A 22,464-nucleotide genomic window follows, 5' to 3' on the forward strand; every position below is an offset into this window, starting at 1 on the left:
GATGAGATGACAGTGAAGAAAAAAGTATACGAGATCACCACACAAGAATCCCATTATAAAGTTTCCAAGTATGTGCAAATTCAACTTATAATTAAGAATATATCTAAAAAACCTAGAAATTAAGAAAGAGCAAAATTGAAAATTTTACAAGTTGCTTGCTTTCCTATGGCAAGTTGGGGCATTTTTTATACCTCAAGACTCTCACAGCAATCACAATTTCAGCGAATTTTTCACGTCGACGGGAAGACGTCTTTGACAGCCGAAGCTGCCGTCAAGTAATTAAGCGTGTTCCTCAGAGTCTCCTTCTCTCTCTTCAACCTCGCCGCTGTGTCCTCCAATTCCAGCAAGGCCTGCTGCTCTCTCGGCGCCCCTTCGAACGTGCTCCCGACGAAGAACGAAAACGGTGTCGGAAACAGGTTCCTCCTCAGGTCCTGCACATCCTTCTCCGGCTTCCCTCCCAATCGGTTCGACAACCGAATCACGTCCTTCATGTACGACTCCACCTCGTTCGCCAATGCCTCCAGGTCTTCTTCGCCGTCGTTCGACGGGCGGTCTTCGAGCCACTTCACCTCCGCCACCAGGTAGGGTTTGGTGCGCACTAGGTCGGTGACTCGGAAACGCTCTTGGCCTTTGCAGATGAGGAAGAAGCGGTCGTCCACGAGGCGCTCGTGCTTGACAATCTCGCCGACGCAGCCGACGTCGGCGGTGCCCGAAACGGCGTCGCTGTAGATGACGCCGAAGCGGAGATCGGTCTGGAGGAGAGAGTGCATCATCATACGGTACCGGAACTCGAAGATCTGCAGGGGCAAGATTGCGCCGGGGAAGAGCACCAGAGGCAGAGGAAAGAGCGGGAGCTCGACGACGTCGTCTGACTTGGGCTGATTGGTGGGGTGCCTCTCAGAGAAGGACGAGGCCGAGCATTTCAGAGAACCTGGTCTTTGGCGGCGGTGGTGGTGGCTGCGGCGAAGACGGGGAGAGAGGAAATTAGGGTTAGGGTTTAAGGGGTAGGGGATGGGATTGGGGTTGAAGGTGGGTTTATGGTGTAGAGAAGAAGAAGATGAGGGAATGAGCTGGGGAAGAGCCATTTCTGCGGTATTTGGAAGAAGAAGAAGAGGGAGAGCAAAGTAGCTATGTTGCCATGGATGTTTGTCCTTTGTGTAGCAAGAGAGTGTGACTGACTAGTGTTAGTATTTTTACCGGAACGTTTCTCCCTCTAAAACTCTGATAAATCTATATCTGATTTTTGTCAATCCAAAAAAAAAATAAATAAATAAATAAGGAAAATCTGGTGGTTTTGAGTAGGCGAGCGGGAGATGTGGATAATATGGAGAGAGAAAGTAAGGCAGGTAGAGGTGATCAAATCAATAGCGTATTATTAGTCTGCACGTGCTTTTGTTCCTGTGAGAGGATTTTTTTTATAAAAAAAATGAATTTATTTTAGAATTAAAAAAAATAATAGATAGTTATGTTTCATAAAATAGGATCAATTATCTAATTTTATTTATTTATTTATTTATTTTAATATGAAAAAGTGTGAATTTATCATATTACCCTCATTTAATTAATAATTTTAATTTTTAATACTTGCATTAACTAAGATCATTTTCTGGTATTTTGAATATTTTATCATTCTTTTTCTTTTGCGCGATATATATATATATTAGTAGATTGGTAGATGGGAAGGAAGGAAGGACTTGAAATGAGAATGTTTGGATGTGGTTTTAGATTTTCCCACGTGGAAGTTGGGCCTGGTTCTGGTGGTGCCTATTGTTTGATGTATCATTTTCATCCAAACACAAAAATCTTCACGCCAATTTTCGTTTCTTTGTCCTCAGCTGTGCAACTGCAACGTCGTTTGCTCAATTTAATTGCCGTTTACAGAAGGGGCCCAACTCCATCGCCACATTAGTATAAGCAGGCACATAAAACGTGCCCACTGTGAGAGGTCCAGTCCATTTAATAAAGCCTGACCCAATTGTACGTTAATGGGTCGTCAGGTTTTAAATTTGTCCGCCCCTACCTCTTTTTCTTTTTCTCTATGTGTAAGAGAGAGGCTACAATGAGGAGTTTAAAGTGAATACGTCAATCTCACCGTCAAAACATTTAAAATGTTTAAGTTTCATAATTTCTTTACATTTATTGATGATGAGATTAATCTCCTCAAATAACCTCATCACTTTAAACTCCCCGTTATAGAAAAATCCATTGTCCTTGTTGACTGCTATAGAGGTCCTTGTTGATTAAGTAGAAAAACGTTTGCATGTACGATATTATCGTAATTATCAATATTCAATGCCAAAAAGAAAGGAGTAATTATCAATTAATTAAATTGACACTATAACTAAATTCAAAGTGAAAGACTAAAGAGAATTTTCCTTTTGACAAGTAAAGGATCACATTTTAATTTTAATTGGCTTCCATTGTACAAAAGGAAGACACGTAACATTTGACCAAATTCTATTTTATTTTACTTTTTTGAACTTTATGATATATATATTAATCAAGAATTGAATTCCAATTATGGATGATTTGAGGAATTTAATTCATGATTTTGGAGGAATTCAATTCTTAGGTGGGAGATTGTATTCTAATTCCTAGAAAACTAACCCATTAGGAATTCATCTTTTTTATTCATTATATCCTCACACAATTTTATAAATTCCATATTTGTCATATACTTTAACCCAACAACAAGAGCATTTTAATAATTAGCACCACTAATACCCCAATTCTATATGATTTAATAAACAACTTCAATACTTTGATAAATAAAAAAAGTAAACAATTTCAATAAGAATCCGAAGTCTAACTCTCTTCAATCCATATAATTTAGTAAATAATTCCAATAAGAATCTGGAATCTAATTCTCTTCAATTCAATTCGGATTAGTAAAGTAAACATGCGTATTTGGAAGTGGTGAGTCCCAGCTACACCGCGTGAAATGTTCTCTTTTAGGCTTTTGTCCAGGTTCATTGGGACCTTTTCTCAATAAACGACAAAATATATGAACGTCACTGACATATGGGCATGCGTCACGTCACGTTATATGGATGAACGCCGCGATTGCCACCACAATAATAAGAGCCTCAGCAACCTAATGGCAATGGCATTTCCGCAATAAACATTAAAACGTTGACCTCTTGGTTAAGGTCGGCCGTGGGCTATATATATGCTGCGGCTGAGCCCATTACATTCATCGCAAAAAAAAATCAACTTGTAATAATAACCTAGCTTGCTTGAGAATATCACAATCCTTTGAGAGAGAGAAAGAGAGAAAGCAAAGAGAAAATGGCAGAGGAAAATCAAGTCATCGGCTGCCACACTACTCAGGCCTGGGAAGAGCAGCTCCATAAGGGAAACGAGACCAAAAAACTGGTATTTCAAATCTCCAATCACACTTGTATATCTTTTTCTTTGCTTTCAAAAAATTCAATCTTAGTCTCCAGGAAGATTGACTGGCTTTCATTCTGAGTTCTGTGATGATATTTTGCCTTTGTATTCTATGATCAGCTTTCATTCTGAGTTCTTGTATGGGGATTTTTTATTTTCTTGTGTTCACCATATTGAATTTGTTTGTGCCTAGAAATTTAGTTCAAAATTTTAAAATCAAGAGCAAAAATTGGGTGTATTGCAGCCCTTACATTTCAAAATAGAAAGAATTTTGTCCGACTCTAGATAGGGGCTTCGTAATTTGCAAATGGCTTAAAAACCTAGGTGTGCGGTTGTGTCCTCCGCTCCTTTTAACATTTTGGTTGTGGAATTGGTTTTATACTTCGATTAACTAATTAAATACATTAATTTGGTGTCTTAATTTAATAGGTGGTGGTGGATTTCACGGCTTCGTGGTGTGGACCCTGCCGGTTGATCGCCCCAATCTTGGCGGAGTTGGCTAAGAAGACCCCAGAAGTGACGTTCCTAAAGGTGGACGTGGATGAACTGAAGACTGTTTCCGAGGAGTGGGGTGTGGAGGCGATGCCTACCTTCCTCTTCCTCAAGGAAGGCAAGATAGTGGACAAGGTTGTGGGTGCCAAGAAAGAAGAGTTACAGACCAAAGTAGCCAAGCATGCCGCTGCTGCCTCCGCCACCCCTGCCTCTGCCACCGCTGCTACTGCTACTGCTACTGCCTCTGCTTAACTTCTATCATTCTCTGTGGAGACTATGAAACTCCTACTGTTTTACTAGTTGTTTATAACTTTTATGGATTTCTAAATTTTCTATGAAGACGTCTGAATTGAATGCTTTATGTATATGGCTACTTGTTCCCATATGATGCCTCGTGCCAATTATCTATGAATGCTTTTTATTACAGTGCCCTTGTTCTTCGGGATGGAAATTTCATGAGCCAATTGAAAACAATAAGATTTTGCATTAAGTATATTTTGGAATGACAGTCAAAACCGGAGCCAATCTAATCAAACCTCGAGGCAAAAGCAATTGCCTTTACTTAACAAACTATGCTTTTAAAAGCTTACTTGAGGCAAAAGCACTTGCCTTTACTTAACAAACTAACTATACACAAACACAATGTGAATCCAAAGACTCTATTATGATAGATAGAGATTAGCCAATTCAATGTAGAATCTTCATCTGTAAGTATGCCTCCCTTTGTCTCGATTCTTTGCTTCATAGCTTTGCATGACGTGCCTCCTTTTACCACGTCTTCATCTCCTCGAATCGGGTTGATTGGTAGTAATTCCTGTTGAACAAACAGCTTCAACTGATAGCCGCTTGAGTACATTCGGGCATGGATCTGTCCCGAATATGCTATTCGATACAGTAACTAAGCAACTCTCACGGCCGATACAATTCTGCAAAACACGTTGAGAGATATTAATAAATCTGTATTTATCATAAGAATATGCATCTGTGAGTTCACTATACAAGTACAAGAGGTGAAAAGATTGTAGTTGGGGAAATGCCTTCTCTACAATGGCATGAGAGTTGGTCGCATGACACGTTCCTTGCTGGAAACTTCCGCAAGTTCCAGTAGGAGTTCCAAAACTTGCAAACTTAATGCTCGAGATAGACTGCCCTGGCACACACTGCAGATGAACCTGGGCCTGGTGAAGCGTTTTCGATTCTTCATGGCTGTCAATATCGAATTTTTCAGCGTTTGGATGGTGTTCTTGTAAATCAGCACAAACACCTGCCACTGATCTCTTCACCAGGGTTATCTTTGATGGATCCCCACCGAGTTCCTCAAACACTACTACCAGATTTTGTGTTGGCTTTAACCAGGACCGTGGAACATGGTACCTGAAAATGATTATCAAAAGAATGTTTGATGACCACAAGGGATTTCATCTTGCAGCAATTTTAGAGGTTTTAGTATCTTATAAGGTAGTACCATCGTTGAGTTGGTTGGCCGCAGCCAAGTTGACACTTCGTCGGCCGGAATGTCCCAATGTAGCTGCACAAACTGCAGTCACCATTGGCATAAGCCATCCAGTATCTGCCTATGCTCTGGCCGTTGATCCATACTTGACCCTTGCCCATGCTCCGCATGTCCAAAGCCAATGGTTCATCTCCTCCAGGTGCATTAAAATAAGCCTGCACAATCCAAGCTAACATTCAGTTTAGCTTGTAAAGCCTAAGACTTCACTAGTTCTTATCACTTAATAGCCAATAAGTTGTTCCTCCTCTGTCTCCTCCTTGTCTTTCTTCTCTCCCTCACTATCTTGAAATCCTTACCTTATACCATTTCAATGTCTGTTTGGTTTGGGTAGCTAGCGAGCCTCGGATCCAATCAACCGATGACCCTCCATTTGGAGAGACCAAATCCATTGCTTCTCCTTTAAGGCCAACCTGTTTGGAAGAATTTCCTATGAGATTAAAACCACGGAAAGGAAGAAGAAAAAAAGAGATGGAGATAATAGTAAGTGGCCAAAATGGATAAATGTAGATGGGGTGGTCGTCTGACCTTGTTGAACCACTTCTGCGTTGTTAAGTCTTTCCTTTCCTTGCCAAGACCATCCAGAAAAACTGGACCCAGGATTCCTGTTTTCCATGACTCATAGTGCAACCCAACATTCTTCAACACCAAAACAAAAAGATAATCAGTAACGGAATTAACTAATGTGATTCATCATTTAGTGTATGTGATCAATTGTACAAGGGGTAACTGCTCGAGCACGAGCACTAACCGGTAATCCAACAGCTATGCTGAGTAGTGCAATTTTATTTATTCCGGCACGGAGGTGGACTGGTTTAGCAAATGTGAATTGCCTTTGCTCCCTAGTTCCGAAGGCTGACCCTGTAATAAATTAATAATGTTTTTTATTCAAGTCAAAGAGATATGGTAAAATTGAAGCCTCAATCAAATAGAAGAATAAATTCCTGCTCACTAGATGTTGGAGAACAAAATATTTTACAACATACCTGAAAACTGTCCGTTGATGAAAACATGGAGGGCATGACCTGCTGACTGCACAGTGAGAGTAGGCTGTTTCCCTCCACGGAGCTCTGATGAACTGATGTCAACACTGAATAACATTCATACTGAAAATGTCAAAGTATGGCCATAGATGTATTTTTGAAAGGAAAAAAACCAATTAAAGCACAACTGATCACTACTGCAAATGCTCTAGAAAAGCTTTTACTTCCAGTGAAGAAGTAATTTGACAATTGTTTATATTATAGGTTGGATTTTCTCAAATTGATTTCTTGACGGGTCTTTATATTTCCTTGGTTGATCAGATATCAGTTTAACCGACTAAGAAATGATTATTCAGAGATAACACTGTGCAGCTGCTCACTTGGTCATGTACCACAGATAGTCACTAGTATCTCTAGTGACATTTATCTGCTCTAGAAGTCCACCAGCTGCTATGCTTGATCTCTCATGTAGAGAAGAAACATCTTCATCATAAGTCTGCCATGAAAACAACCGACTATTCGTTGGGATCATCTGCACCCGTGAAGTTTGAACTCCCACCTTGATGACAGGATGACAGTTACATCAGTAACTTGAGTGAGAGAGATTCAGATGAGTATGGAACTGAGAATCTTAGTTGCCAATTGCTATAACCAAAAAAAAAAAGAAAAAGAAAGGAAGAGACTGCAATATGGGCCCCTTCATCTTTGCTTACCTTTGCAGTGTTAAATACCACATTTCTGCAATCAGGAAGGATGCTAATTGACCAAGCAGGCAAATCATAGTGCATGTTATTAAAAGTCACCCTTGCTCCTGATGAATGGAAGTTTGAGAGAAAAGCTGCACATCTTCTTGGTCCTGAATTGAATACATAAGCCTGGAAGATAACCAAGATATGTATTTCTTTTTCAATAAGGTAAATCTTTCAGGAAATTGTGCCACTGACAGAAGAAAGTATCGCATTGAAGAAGCCAAACCTGCTGATAGGTTCCTAATGAAGTAACAGTAGGATCTGAAGAAACTAAAGCATGTTCACAAAGCTTGATCGCCTTATGAAGCTCCTTCAGATGACCATATTTAGGTTGTCTGATCAAACCTGGCAACAGTTAGTTAGTTAGTTCTGAGTAAGAGCTTAAGATCGAAACTGAAATGCCATGTGTGCCAACAAATTCACAACCTTTCATAATGGAATTGAACTAAAGGTTTTACCATATTCATCAATGGGAGCATCATAGTCATAACTGGTTGTAATGAATGGGCCTCCAGCAGTGCGTCCAAAGTTGGTTCCTCCATGATACTGTCACAAACCATAAACAGTGAAACTCAAAATTTGGGCTGGCACAATTTAGTCTTTAAAACTTGATCTGATTAACAAGCAAACCAACCATGTAGTAGTTAATATATGAGCCACCCTTCTGTATGAAGCGAGCAACTGAAAATGCCAAATCTTGAACAGGTCGATGGTGAATTGTGCCGCCAAACTCTGTAAACCTGATCATGTTTGTTGGGTTTACAGATATTAGAAGAATAAATTTGAATACAGTCAGTCAACTTATGAGTATTGGTAAGCTAAAGATCCACTTACCAGCCGCTCCAAGCCTCGGTCCACATGGTAGGCTTGTAAGGTTTGTTGGGAGAGAAGCCATCGCAGTAAAAACCATTACATGCATTTATCTGTCACCAAGATATAAGTAGATGAAACTCAGTGTTTCAAATGCTGAAGCCTAAAAAGAAATGGGAGAATGGAAGCAATAATTTGTAACTAAATGTCAATTTTGATATTCAAGAAAGGGTTCTAGTTCTAGGTATCGGAGTGTCATGGGATCAGCAGATGTGAAAAGTGAAAAGAACAAGATGGCTAACCATAGGATCTGGGGCATCATCTTCCTTACACATCACCCATGGAACTCCTGTATCCAATGCAACAGCCATTTTGGCAGCCCAATTAATGTAGGCATGACCAGCAGCTCCAAGTGCCTTGCTCTCTGGCCCATACTCATTCTCAATCTGCACAATACAAAACATAAAGAAGAATTCATGAATTATTTATCCTAGAAGAATTCATTGAACTCAAATAGTTACAAGGCCATGCATCAAGAATCAGTACCTGGGAAAGGATGATGGGACCACCTTGTGATGCAAACAGCTTCTCATTTTTCATCATCTCGACAATTTTCTGGGTGAACCCTTGCATTGCCATCTTCCCCCAAGAAAAAAACAGAGAGAAGAGAAGTTTTCCACATTAGCTCTAATTTGACGACATTCTAACAAAATCCGAAGGTTTTCAGTAGAGAATTTCAGGAAGAAATACCTTGAATGGCCCATTATCTGTTCTGAAGCTGATACCAGGGACATATTTCAGCCAAACCGGAAATCCTCTGTACAAATGAGAGTCGAATTTAGCACTCAACTTAAAGTTAGGAAATATATGCAACTAAACCAAAAACGAAAATAATAATAAATTTATGATATGTAGCATTTACTCCGCAGTGCACTGTAGCAGACAGAATTCAAATATAATAACTCTAACAAAAACAAAAATAATTAAATAATTAGAAGAAGATGTACCGTACCCAAAATTCCACTCTGCACAAACATAAGGTCCAATGCGCAGATGAAGGTAGAGCCCTGCTTTCTGTACTGTCTTTATGAACCGTACGAGATCGTATCTCCCCTCAAAATTGTACTAAAGATCAAAATAAAAAGGGAAAAAATTCAGAGACGGAATTAGGCAAAAGTTTCAAAATTGAAGCGACAGCAAAAGTAGACAAATTGGAACGTAATAGAACTCTGACACAGAGGAGATGAAGAATACATTGCCAGGAGAAGGTTCATGACCATTCCAGAAAACGTAGGTGTCAATGACATCCAAGCCTCCATCTTTAGCTTTCTGTATAAGACCTTCCCACATCTGCTCCAAAACCCATTTCATCATTTCACAGAGATCACCAAAAGAAAAGTCACAAAAATCACATTTTTATGATTTTGGCCTATTAAAAGACAGAGTAACAGAATGAAAGACACAGAGAGAGAGAGAGAGAGAGAGAGAGAGTGAAAATACTTCAGGGGTGCTTCTGGGATAGTGAATTGAGCCAGAAATGAGTAATCTTCTCTGGCCATTGATGATAATGGCCTTCTTATCGTAGGTGACGGTGGTGCATTGGATCAGCTCAGAACTCATAAACAAGGTCATCAAGAACAGAGTTAAGAGCTTGGAAACCAAATGAGTTTCCATGTCTGATATGTGGAGGGAAATTTGAAAAGAGAGCTTTAGAATGCTGGAAATGTTTGGAAAGGCAAAGTGAGAATGAAGCTCTGGGCTTCTGATCTATAACTCTGCAGTGACAGAGTGACACTGACAGTAACTCTGCTGGGCCGAAAAAATGGTTCAAATAGCTGTATGATTCTTACTGTTAACTACTTTAATATATATATGATTGTGTCAGGTTGGAGGTGGAAGGTTGGATTTAATCAATGATATGAAAATAAAAAATGTGACTTTTAATTGTCGGTTCAGTCAAAATTCAGGGAACCGAAAAACAAGATAATTCAAAGAAACAAAAGCTTCTTACATTGACTAAATTTGCCAAAAAAAATGAACGTCAGGTTGTTACTAAACAATTTAATTTTGAATTGATTAAATAGAAATTAATGAGTCTCTAAATCTCAGTAGTTGTGTTGTGAGGTGGAGCAGGTTCATGATGAAACCACATGCTTTTGAAAAGCATGTAAAACAAGCAGCTCTCATGCTTTGATCCAGAAATGGACCCCATCATCCCCCATTCGATTCATCAATTGTGCTCTTTGCTTTGTTTGCTTGCACAGTGCAAACCAACTACCCGAAACCCATTTCATCAATCATTTATACATATATATATATATATATATATATATATGGTAATGCTTGCCTGTAAGTCTGTGAGTCTGTCTGTGAGTAAGCAAAGCCTTGTCTTATATATATGTCCCATTGGGTCGTAGGCCATGTGACATGTGTTTCTGCTATCATTAACCAAACTATATATTTTGGGCACACACACGTGAATATATATATATATGCACCGTCACCTCAGAAGCACTCAGACTCAGAGATAATGAATATTTATTTTCTACCTGTCTACCACAAATATTCAAAATCAAAAGGGGAAAAGGAAAGGAGGTCGATGGAGGAGGAGCCAGAAGAGAAGACTAGACAGACAGAGGGGGCCATTGCTTTGTTCGATCGAATATTGTGAATTCTTTGACATTGGTCCACTCATTGACTCTCTGTAGTCTGTACATAAAACTCCTCCTGGGGTTGGGTTGGGTTGCTTTTTCTGTAATAAAAACCCCAACCATAGCTTTTGAGTCTCTCTCTCTCTCTCCTTGTTTAGGCAAGGCAAGGCAATGCATATATGCAATTATGCAACCAGCACAGAGTTTACTTCATTTTCACTCTTCATTTAATAGGGGAGGTACCCTTATCCTTATGTTTAAGGCACCATATATAATATTCAAGGTTAAATTGTTGGAAATTGGCAATCCGTAAAAAATATATAATGTTTGTTTTGCAGATAGATGATGGGGGTTAGCTTTTTACTTAAATTACAAGCATGAAATCAATCATATTTAAAGAAATGACTTATATCTTTTTTCACATGCAACTGTTTCAACTGTTTCAACTTTTGCAACTGTGGACGTTTTGATTGATCATTCTAAACTCTCTAAACCCATTTGTTTAAGCGGGATTTGATACCTTCCATTTCAAATCAAACTAAAGATAATCGCCATTTCAATTTTCGTACAAAAAGAACCATACAACTTTGTCTACTCAAGGACACAAAGAAAAAGAAGGAAAAAGAAGATTATGAATGATTTATTAAAAAAAGGAAAAGAAACAAGGACGGAGGACAGATGGTGCACTACTTGACTAGAGAGTTTAGTTTATGGGAATGTGGGTCCCCAAATAAATGAGTTTAGAAGCGTGTAACGAGCCACCATTCATGGCCGTTTGTTTCTTCCGTCTACATGTGAATTTGCGATTTGGTGGCTAGCTAGCTAGCTAGATCTCCGTTCCGTTTACGTCGGTGCTGCGGACCAACCAAGCATTTAGCTGTCCCAGGTTTTGGTTTTTCCGTGTTCTGGAGTCATCAAATCCCACTTTCATCGCTACTCTTACTAATTATTTCCACCTTTCTTTTTCTTTTAAGGTGATTTTAAAATAAAAAAATACATGGGCTAAAATCAGAAAACTTATCATTGGGCCTCAGCTACTTACTTTTTTATGTTGTGCCCGAATCGGAATGTCCTTTCTCTTAAATTCTAAAAGGCCCAATTCAAGATTCTTTCCTGTTTAAAAATTATGAAGAAATTCCTTTTAAAAAAACCTATGACGAATGAACACTGATGGGAAATGTACGTACGTGTCTAAAACTCTATGGATGTCCAACTGATCATGATATATGCCATGCAACAAAGATATATGTAATATATATATTCGAAAATTCCGAATAAAGGAGTTACTGCGTAATCTTCTGTCTCCCAATTTGAATTCGTTGCAGAAAATGTATGGGAAAAATTCCAGACCGTCACGAATGCTTAAAAGCTAGCCAGAGATAAGACTCTTTTTTCTATTTCTTATGAGGCACAAGGGATATTTTGAGCAATCATTTGATTCTTTAACTTGGAAGCCATTAGCTCCCTCCATAGTGGAGAAGAGAATTAGCTTCTTCCTCTCCACAGTCCAAGCCACCTATAAATAAATTATTTCCCTTAATTCATGCACCTTCACACCTAACGCATCCTTTTTGTTTGTATAAATTCCTAGCTCACCCATCCCTTCTTCACACTGCAACATTCAATTTCATCCTCCACACTCTCACGCTCACCCGCTCTGCTCACTGCACCAAAATGGTAACTCTTTGTTTTGTCTAATTCATTCATGTTATTGTTCTTCAACTTAATTACACTCAGCACTTAATTACAACTGAACTGACTACTATACTAATGCATGGTGGCAGAGTACTTTTGAGGGATCCGAGAAAAAACTGGTATCAGTTGGGCCGTGGGGAGGCCAAACCGGGCTCATTTGGGAAGATGGAGTTTACTCAACGGTGAAGCAGTTGGTGATAGCTCATGGAGCGGCCATTGATTCCATTCAGGTTGAATATGATGAGAAAGGGACCTCATTTTGGGCTGAGAGGCATGGTGGAAATGGAGGCTGGAAAACAGACACGGTTACTTCATTACCAAGTCATCATTACTTTATTAATCCCATAGAGTACATGACATGATTAATTAAAGCTAGCTAATCACATAACCTTTTGCAAATTTTTTGTCTACTTCTTACTACTGCAGGTGAAGCTTGCTTATCCGGAAGAATTTTTAACTTCAATTGAGGGGCATTATGGTAAGATTAGTGAATGGGGACCGGTCTCAATTCGATCACTTAAATTCAAGAGCAACAAAAAAACTTATGGACCATTTGGAATTGAACAAGGAACCTATTTTTCTCTCCCAGCGGCAAGAGCTGGGAGTAGCAAGATTGTTGGGTTCTTTGGCAAGTCTGGTTGGTATCTTGATTCAATAGGAGCTTACCTAAAGCCTATTCAGAATGATCAAAACCAGCCCTCAAAAACTACGCTTCAAACACAGTCTTATATGATTGGTGGTACTGATCAGAACCTTGCCGGCTACTCAGTCCTCCAAAACTGTGATGTGTTTTTTGCCATAAGACCCAAGGATGACTACACTACTAACCCAGCTGCAGTACCAGTACCCAACAATAAGCTCTCAATGCAATTTTCTAATTCTGGAGAATTAAGTGATGTAGAAACCAAGTTCAAGGTAAGAGAAACTTGCCTTTACAAGTTCTAGGTTATTTCAATTTGAAAATGTGCATTAACATAAAGTTCTTCATTTTAGACGCCAAGTATTGAGAAGGTTCCCCCAATTGCTGCTGAAGGGGTGGTAACGTATGGTCCGTGGGGAGGGACAGGTGGTTTTGCATTTGATGATGGAGTTTATTCAGGAGTTAGACAAATCAAGTTATCAAGAAACGTGGGAGTTGTAATATACATAAGGGTTCAGTATGATTGCGACGGTGAAGCTGTATGGGGAGCCAAACATGGCGGGACTGGAGGTTATAAAAGTGACAAGGTGAAATTTGTCTGAAATTAAGTATAGTTTTACACTATATATTGATTATGGTAGCTGTTTTTTATTTTTATTTTTTCATTTGATTTGAATACACGTCAACGTTCACTTGCAATGTTTTGTTTTACACTATATATGTGCAGATAGTTTTTGATTTTCCAAACGAAATCTTGACGCACATAACGGGAACATTTGGGGCTGCCATGATTATGGGGCCTAATGTGATTAAGTCCCTCACTTTCCACACGACGAAGAAGAAGCACGGGCCATATGGAGAAGAACAAGGAACCCCTTTCACCACCAAGCTTAAGGAAGGCAAGATTGTTGGAATTCATGGGAGGAAGGGTCTCTTCTTAGATGCTCTTGGGGTGCATGCCACAGAAGGGAAGGTCAATGTCGAGACTGAGAAACAGACACCACCTGTCACAAATACTCCTAATAATTGCACTGCAATCATCCCAAAGGAGCCTGCAGGGGCCATCAAACAGGTAGACAATCCTCACTGGTCTAACAAGCTGCTAATGACAAACAGAGGAAAAGTTGAAGAGGTAATTAAGTTTAATCTAATTCCATGCGTATATATTAGTAGATAATACAAAGATTATACATGTGCTGATTGGATAGGTAATTCTGGCCAGGTTGCTTGTGGGGTGATAAAAGAGCCAACCCCATGTGGACCAGGGCCATGGGGTGGAGATGGAGGCAGAGCATGGGATGATGGAGTGTTTTCTGGGATTAGGCAGATTCATTTGACAAGAGCAGCAGAGGGCATTTGCTCAGTGCAGATTGAGTATGATCGAAACGGTCAATTCATTTGGTCCGTTAAGCACGGAGGCAATGGAGGAACTACCCCACATCGAGTAATAATTAAAATTAACATCTTGATCAAGTGAATTTAATCTCAATTTGTATGTGTCCATCTAACAAATTATTACTTGATCAATTTGTTTTGCAGATTAAATTGGAGTATCCTCATGAAGTGCTGACTTGTATATCTGGGTATTATGGTTGCATTAGTAAAAACGAGCGACCTCAAATTATTAAGTCTTTGACATTTTATACCAGCAGAGGCAAGTATGGTCCATTTGGGGAAGAAGTTGGGACATTTTTCACTTCAACTACCACAGAGGGCAAGGTGGTGGGCTTGCATGGCAAGAGCAGCTTGTATTTGGATGCCATTGGAGTTCATATGCAACATTGGCTGGGAAGTGGCCAGAAAACCTCCAAGGTCTCTCTCTTCAAGAAATTCTGATCAATATGTCTCAGTCTCAGTGCTATAATTGGAGCTCACACAGCAATAAATAAATAACAAGCTTTTGTCGTACAATTTCTATTCCTCCTGAGTGTCTTTTTCCTAATATGAAATTCCAGGATTAGCAATTTCTGTACTAGTTTTATTTTTTATTTTTGTACGCTACAACTTCGTTTTATACATATGTAAGCCGTCCACTTGTAATGACATCCTGGCCGTCAACTTTTTGACCAATGCCCTCCCCGCTTAAACGTGGCGAGATATTACTGGCTAGATCTTAGCATGATAGAGCAAACCACTGCAGCGAGTCATTCCTTCCCTCTATCCGTTGCAATTTGGTTTCCATTTTCCACATTTACAACCGTGCAATCTTCAATTTTTGATTCAACCTCGCTTTCCAAGTGTGAAAATACCTGTAGGATGTCTATATATGCCTAGAGGGGGTCAAATAAATAAAAATAAACTTTGGTAGCAGGATTGATATGGCTTATCAATCCTAGAACATATTGAACATAAAACAAAGGAATACGCAGAGAATTATTTTACGTGGTAAAACCCCACCTCTAGGGAAAATCCACGGGACTCCCTAGTCCAACACAAATCCACTATAGAATGATGATTATAAGAAGTACTCACACACTTATCCTAGACACATTCTGGATAATGTTTACCGACTTCTTCGTAACTCAACTTCTGTCACGGGATGATCTTTGATACTCCTTATGTTGAACACAATACTGGTCACGATTGCTTCAAGCTCGCCGGAGGAAAACCGTCACCACGGTCTTTGTGCCCTCAACCGTATGAGTCACCGAACAATGCAAATGAATGCAATATGAATAATTAAAGTGTTTGATAAATCACCAAGTAAATATGGAACACTTGATGATTTATCTCAAATATATGCACAACAGATTTCTTAGGAATTTTAGATGCTTAAACAAAATATCAGAAAAGCTACCTTTTGAAAAAGAAAACACAACCTTTTATTCAAGGCAGGTATTCTCTCAAAAGAGAGAAACCCACGAGACTACTATTTCAATTCAACAATGACTTTCAAACCTCTTCAACTATGACTCCAAACCTGATGCAATATGAACTCACAGCAAACCTATTAAACTATAACTCCAAAACTTGATGCAATATAAACTCATAGTAAGGACGTCAAAACAGGACCACAAATGTTATTCAATTATGACTATTAGTTTTGATTCAATATGGATTCTTAATGAAAAAGCCAATTAGCCAATTTTTAATAGAAAAATAATATCTATTAAAACAAATGAATTAGACCAATCAAGTAGGAGATGATTTCAACATGCAAGTCATAATAGGAAAAGATAATATTTTAACTTAAATCAAAATAGAGTCCAACTAGGAATCCTATAATGAATGCATGATTATGTCATGATTTACCTGTTGTCAAGTTTCTCATATGGTCAAGTCATGCCTCGGAAGTATGTGGTTGAAAGAGTTGAGCCAAAACGTCTAGTAACAATTCTTCACAAACTAATTTTCAACCTATGCTAGAGTCTAGGAAATGACAATCCAATTTTCATACTAACACCAGGCCATGAACTGAAAAGAGCACCCCCAGAAAGGGGAATCTCTTAAAAGTTTCAGACTTTCAACAATCGAGAATTTTACAATCCCATGCAAATCAAGCCCTACCACACCTATTCTACCCTCCAAACTTGGCAACCCATCAGAATTCTCACTAAGACACACCAAACCCATAATCTCTTTCTCCAGGAAAACTCTCCCAAAATTCACAGACACTCATTTAAACTATCTCTGCAAGAATGGCCAGTTCATTGAGGCCATCACGGTTCTTGACTCTATTGCCCAAATTGGGTCCAAGGTACCACCTACTACTTATATGTGTTATAAAACTAAGGAAATTAAGAAGAGAATTTAGAGGAAGAGAAACCTTAATTATCCAGAGCTCAATCTTAAGCTTATTCTCTTCTATTCTTGTGTGTTTTTCATTCATCTTTGGTGCCTATTTAAGTGCATAAGAATTACATAGTTTACTACCATAAGTGGTCATATACATCATTGGTGAGTCACATATTAGGTGGTCATACACATAATTGGTGAGTCATAAGGTAGGTTACAATCACATGATGTTAAGGCCTTTTTTGGATCGTTTGAGCCTTTCAAGCTAACCTTCGCTTAAGCATGATGTTCCATTGTTAACCACTTTGAGCCTACTTGTAAGCCTTCTATTTCATTTAGCCAATTATATCTCCTCGTCTTAGCCTAAAAAATAAGTATTTACCTTTCTAGGGAACTCATGAGCTTTAATTGTGATGTGTTTTTCAGGCTAAGTTTGGGAAGGGGTCTTACATATTGAAAAAAAAAGAAGAAAGAGACAAATCCACTCAATTGGTGAAAGAAAAAAAGTAGTGGTTAAATGGCAGTTGATTTAAAATTCATTTTTGGTTTTCTTTATTGGCCTTAAAAGTAAATTGGCGGTTGTTTAAATGGAAGAGAGGAATGTTAATCAAAATAAATGGAGGTATAAGGCTTTATGGTCTAATGTTAAAAAAAATAAAGAATATATATCTAAGCATGATGATTCGAAGTCTTGTAATCAATTCTTGTATGCTCTTACATTGTGAGTTCCTTGAACTTTGTATTATCCATACTTTTCATTTCTCACTCACCTTAGCCCCATTAAAGCACTTCCAGCGTTCGCCTCCAACCCAGGCAATAAGGGGCCCAAGCCCCCATTTGACATTCCAGCGGGCTTCTACAGCCCCGGGAGCTTGTGGGTCCTAGCAAACCAGGGCAGCCCAAAGGCAAGAATAGCCTGGGCTGTTGCCTAGGTTTGCTGACGTCAGAAAAGAAAAAAAAGAAAAAGAAAGAATATATATATATATATATGAAAAAATACTAAAAATTTAAGAATTTTTTAAATAAATACTTAGTCATATTCTTCACTTCCCACACCAAAACTCTATACAAATTCCTCTCCTCACACTACTACAATTATGTTAAACAACGACACCCAATAGACAACCGTTTATATAAAAACTGTCGTGGTATTTTAAAAGATGACGAGTGTTATAATACCGTCGTGATAAGGTGCCTAATACGCTGATGCTTTGGGTTAATTTATAAAGTTACGACGATACCTTATTACAACCGTCGTGTTTTTAGGAGGCGCTAAACAAAATTTAACTTTTAAGTTCGCGAGCGCGGAGCTTTTCAGAAAACCCACGCTCTCTCAAATACTGTACTACATCAAGACCTTTCAGAAGAAAACCCTTTCTCACATCTATGAAGCACATCTCCCTCGCGCCGTCCACCGAACTTGCCTTGATCGCCATCTCCGTCGAGCCGTTCAGGTCACCGATCTTGCCGTGTTCGTCATCTCCCTCGCGCTGCCCATGGAAGCTACCCTTCCTCATCGCGACCATTTTTAAGCCCCCATCTGGATTCCCATCTTCCATTTCATAAGCTTTAGATTAGATCTTCTTCCTCGTGGACCAGAAAGGTACGAAGTTACTTTTCTAGGAGTTTGCTTAGGCTTCTTCTGATTTGTTGTCTAAAAATCCGATGCAAATTTTCATGATTTTTTTGTTTGCAGCGAGGATCTTTTGAATCCTTCAGTTCCCATGGATCTCAGACTCTCCGGGATTCTCATGGGTAGCCAAACTCTCTCTCTCTCTCTCTCTCTCTCTCTCTCTCTCTCTCTCTCTCTCTCTCTCTCTCTCTCTTTCTCTCTGTATTCTCTTCGTGTTGTGTGTGCGGCTGTACTCATTGGGTTGTTGATTTTGGTAATTATCAAAAGAGCAGGGCAGGGCAGAGGAACAGAGAAGATAAATTTAATAGATCCATGGTTGAGAAAATTTCCGTTTGAAGCTCCCCAAAGCCGAACATCGATGCAAGTAAGGCCCTCTTTGTTTCCTTAATTCCTTTGAAAGTCCCTAATTTTAATGACTGAAAAAAAAAAAACCAGAAAACAAAGATGCATGCTTTATGGTTTTTAGTTCGTGAAGCATTGAAGCTGATTATATTGATTTGGATTTTTCAGGGCGTGTGCCCCATATGATGAGGTTGCCAACACTTGGGCTCCCACCATATCGTGTATTTACATTGGAAGAAATTGATGATGCAACAAACAATTTCGATGCCCGAATTTGATGGGAGAAGGATCTCAGGGACTGGTATTAACATTGAATTTGTGATGTTTATTGGCTTTGAATGCATTATTTGATTGAGCCAACATTATTGTTCATCAACTTGATAGCATTATTTATGTGCAATATTTACATTACAGGTCTACAAAGGCTGGCTCAGAAATGGTTTACCGGTACAAGTGAAATGTGTGAAATTAAAGTAGAAGCAGTTGCCCCAAAACTTGAACCAGAGCATGGAAGCCTTGTCAAAGCTGAGGAGTAGGCATTTGGTCAGCCTTCTTGGACACTGCACTGTCACTTATCAGGACCATCTAACTACAACTAGCACTGTATTTATTGTTCTTGAGAACATCTCAAATGGCTCTTTGGTGGACCATCTCACTGGTAAAGCTCGAACTAAAAGCAATTATCAGATCATCAAGAAAAGGGTTACTTAAAATACTCAAAGCAATTCTAATACACTTTAGTTTGGCAGATTGGAGAAAGAAGAAGTGGCTGAAATGGCCACAGAGAATGGCTGTTACCATATATATGTATGTTTCTTTAAAAGAACTAAAGGAATCTTTGTTTTTGAGTTCAGATTTGCTTCTGTTGGTATGGGTTATAGGTTTGGATTTAGGTATTGATTATAGATAATTGGAGTAGTTCAGTTAAACCCATTCTCTTACTTTGGCTCTGCTTTTTATCCCTATTGTTATTTTCAGGAACACTTTGTTTATGGTTATCTTTTCTCAGAGCAGCTCACACAAGATGCACTGTGCATGGACAAAAACAACATGACTGTTGAAGTAAGATTTGTGTTTGTGGAGTTTGATGTTAATTTTGCAAGTCTTGTAGAAGGGCTTGCTGTTGCTGATATTGTTACAGGGGAGGGGAATACAACAACTTGGAAAATGTGCAAGAAGGCAGAGCTATGTCAACCCAAGAACAAATTGATAAAGTTCAGATCAAATAAGTAGAATTTGTGAGCTCCTTTATTTTAATTTATTGGTAGGAAGTATGTGTGCAATAGAATAAAGATTGGTTGACTATGTAATTACTTTTGAATCTTCAAGTTTTATGAAAGAAATAATTTTTGAGTGCATATATTTGTTAATAAAACATTATAATTGGTTTTCTAGTTACAATCATTGTATAGAATCATAGGAAACAAAAAACTAAAATGTAAAAGGTTGAGAACTTATTAGACGACATATTTAAAGATAATAAAACGATGGTTTTATTGGAAAAACTGTCGTCTGTGCATATAATTAATGACCATTTTCAACACAATACCGTCGTTTTTACCCATAAATTACAACGGTTTTAAACAAAAACTGTCGTCTTTTACCATAAATAACGACGGTTTTTAAAAACCGTCGTCTTTACACATAAACAACGACGGTGAAAAGCCGTCGTAGTTTGATACTCCAAAAGACGACTGTCGATTTAACGACGGTTTTCAAAGTATTACAACGACGGTGAATTCCCGTCGTCTATTTCGTTTTTTGTAGTAGTGTCACATCTCATGTGAATAGTGGTTACCATGGCAATGGGTGGAAACACCACAAGCCTTTTACAAGGCCAATCACTATTTACGGGAATAGTAACAGCCCTTGCCTCCCCTTGCCCTTTGCCATGGCAAATGGGTGGAAGTGCTCTTACAACCTATGCTAAAGACCTAAATTGATCCTAAATTATGTGGTTGAATTGCATCCATTTTTCTAAGTTTTTCTGGAAAACAGGAATCCTGGGTCCAATTTTTCTGGATGCTCTTGGAGGGAAGGAAAGACTTAACAATGCAAAAGTGGTTCTACAAGGTCAGACAACGACCCCATCTACATTTGTCCATTTTGGCCACTTACTATTATCTCCATCTCTATTTTTCTTCTTCCTTTTTTCGGTGGTTTTAATCTCATAGGAAAATCTTCCAAACAGGTTGGCCTTAAAGGAGAAGCAATGGATTTGGTCTCTCTAACTGGAGGGTCATCGGTTGATTGGATCCAAGGTTCACTAGCTACTCGAACCAAACAGACGTTGAAATGGTATAAGGTAAGCATTTCAAGATAATGAGGGAGAGAGGAAAGACAAGGAGGAGACAGAGGAGGAAAACCTTATTGGCTATTAAGTGATAAGAACTAGTGAAGTCTTAGGCTTCACAGGCTAAAATGAATGTTAGCTTGGATTGTGCAGGCTTATTTTAGTGCACCTGGAGGAGATGAGCCATTGGCTTTGGACATGCGGAGCACGGGAAAGGGTCAAGTCTGGATCAACGGCCAGAGCTAGGCAGATACTGGATGGCTTACGCCAATGGTGACTGTAGTTTGTGTAGCTACGTCGGGACATTCCGGCCTACCAAGTGTCAACTTGGCTGTGGCCAACCAACTCAACAATGGTATTACCTCATAAACTACTAAAACTTCAAAAATTTCTGCAAGATGAAAACCCTTATGGTCATCAAACAATTTGTTGATCATCTTTTCCAGGTACCATGTTCCTCGGTCTTGGTTAAAGCCAACACAAAATCTGGTGGTAGTAGTTGAGCAACTCGGTGGGGATCCATCAAAGATAACCATGGTGAAGAGATCAGTGACAGGGGTTTGTGCTGATTTACAAGAACACCACCCAAACGAGGAAAATTTTGATATCGACACAGCCATGAAGAATTGAAAACGCTTCACCATGGCCCAGCTTCATCTGCAGTGTGTGCCAGGGCAGTCTATCTCAAGCATTAAGTTTGCAAGTTTTGGAACTCCTACCTACTGCAACTTGTGGGAGTTTCCACCAAGGAACGTGTCATGCGACCAACTCTCATGCCATTGTGGAGTGAACTACAATCTTTTCACCTCTTGTACTTGTAAGCAGATGCATATTCTTTTGATAAATACAGATTTGCTAATATCTCTTAACGTGTTTTGCAGAATTGTATCGGCCGTGAGAGTTGCTTAGTTACTGTATCGAATAGCATCTTCGGGACAGATCCATGCTCGAATGTACTCAAGCGGCTATCAGTTGAAGTTGTTTGTTCAACCGGAATTACAACCAACAGGGGCTGCCTTGAGGGTGTGCAAGTGGTGCCAACGCATAGGGCCCCGAAATTTTTTTACGTGTATATTATGTATATTAATATTATAGGTAGTATTATATATATACTTGAGTGTGCAAGAATGTAACACAAGTGTGTATTTGGTTGCGTTGGAATTCATCCCCTTGATTTTAGCAGGGAAGTTGGATTCGAGTCCATATTGTGTCATTCAATAGTTGTATTTTTACATTTCTACTCCTTTTTTATTGTTAACAACATTTAAAAAAAGAAAAAAAGAAGAAGAAGGAAATACATCAAGGAAGAGGAAAGCAATATATACAAGCTTTCTCCAATCAAACAAAAAATTTGGAGTGTATGTTTTCACCCACTCAAAATGGAAAAAAAAACAAAAAAGTTCATGTCTTCTTCCTCTTCCATTTTCTCAAATTGAAACATTAAAACTTTTATGAATATTATTTATGATTGCTATTGCATGCTAATAGATGATGAATTTTAGTTATTAAAAAAATTATTTTATGGCAAATTTTGTTAAATA

General features: G+C 38.8%; 4 protein-coding genes and 1 pseudogene across 5 annotated transcripts; 3 read left to right on the forward strand and 2 right to left on the reverse strand.

Moving 5' to 3' along the window:
• Window positions 1-25: 25 nt before the first annotated feature.
• LOC110771553 (uncharacterized) lies at window positions 26-1,226 on the reverse strand. The gene has a single exon (XM_021975870.2). The coding sequence runs from the start codon at window positions 1,083-1,085 to the stop codon at window positions 231-233; it is 855 nt and encodes a 284-aa protein (XP_021831562.1). The 5' UTR covers window positions 1,086-1,226; the 3' UTR covers window positions 26-230.
• Window positions 1,227-3,181: 1,955 nt separating this feature from the next.
• LOC110771588 (thioredoxin H-type) lies at window positions 3,182-4,308 on the forward strand. The gene is made up of 2 exons (XM_021975916.2): window positions 3,182-3,375; window positions 3,820-4,308. Exons 1-2 carry the CDS (start codon window positions 3,289-3,291, stop codon window positions 4,132-4,134), a joined length of 402 nt encoding a protein of 133 aa, XP_021831608.1. The 5' UTR covers window positions 3,182-3,288; the 3' UTR covers window positions 4,135-4,308.
• A 38-nt stretch (window positions 4,309-4,346) lies between these two features.
• On the reverse strand, window positions 4,347-10,121 carry LOC110771587 (beta-galactosidase 5-like). The gene is made up of 19 exons (XM_021975915.2): window positions 9,435-10,121; window positions 9,189-9,284; window positions 8,947-9,059; window positions 8,685-8,751; window positions 8,481-8,573; window positions 8,237-8,380; window positions 7,959-8,047; window positions 7,759-7,864; window positions 7,583-7,670; window positions 7,351-7,469; window positions 7,089-7,250; window positions 6,756-6,934; window positions 6,379-6,482; window positions 6,144-6,253; window positions 5,921-6,031; window positions 5,692-5,805; window positions 5,348-5,550; window positions 4,920-5,256; window positions 4,347-4,808 (listed from the first exon to the last, which is right to left on the reverse strand). The coding sequence occupies exons 1-19, from the start codon at window positions 9,606-9,608 to the stop codon at window positions 4,662-4,664; spliced, it is 2,556 nt and encodes an 851-aa protein (XP_021831607.1). The 5' UTR covers window positions 9,609-10,121; the 3' UTR covers window positions 4,347-4,661.
• Window positions 10,122-12,105: 1,984 nt separating this feature from the next.
• On the forward strand, window positions 12,106-14,990 carry LOC110771522 (Mannose-binding lectin superfamily protein). The gene is made up of 7 exons (XM_021975832.2): window positions 12,106-12,262; window positions 12,370-12,585; window positions 12,707-13,195; window positions 13,274-13,507; window positions 13,648-14,052; window positions 14,143-14,364; window positions 14,460-14,990. The coding sequence occupies exons 1-7, from the start codon at window positions 12,260-12,262 to the stop codon at window positions 14,754-14,756; spliced, it is 1,866 nt and encodes a 621-aa protein (XP_021831524.1). The 5' UTR covers window positions 12,106-12,259; the 3' UTR covers window positions 14,757-14,990.
• Window positions 14,991-19,137: 4,147 nt separating this feature from the next.
• LOC110771537 (beta-galactosidase 5-like) lies at window positions 19,138-22,093 on the forward strand (annotated as a pseudogene). Its single transcript, XR_015833818.1, has 7 exons — window positions 19,138-19,288; window positions 19,380-19,498; window positions 19,609-19,764; window positions 20,629-20,703; window positions 20,822-20,891; window positions 21,063-21,278; window positions 21,370-22,093. The product of XR_015833818.1 is annotated as a beta-galactosidase 5-like (transcript).
• Window positions 22,094-22,464: the final 371 nt, after the last annotated feature.

This window comes from Prunus avium, chromosome 1 (genome assembly GCF_965620075.1).
Source record: "Prunus avium chromosome 1, drPruAviu1.hap1.1, whole genome shotgun sequence".
NCBI lineage: Eukaryota > Viridiplantae > Streptophyta > Magnoliopsida > Rosales > Rosaceae > Prunus > Prunus avium.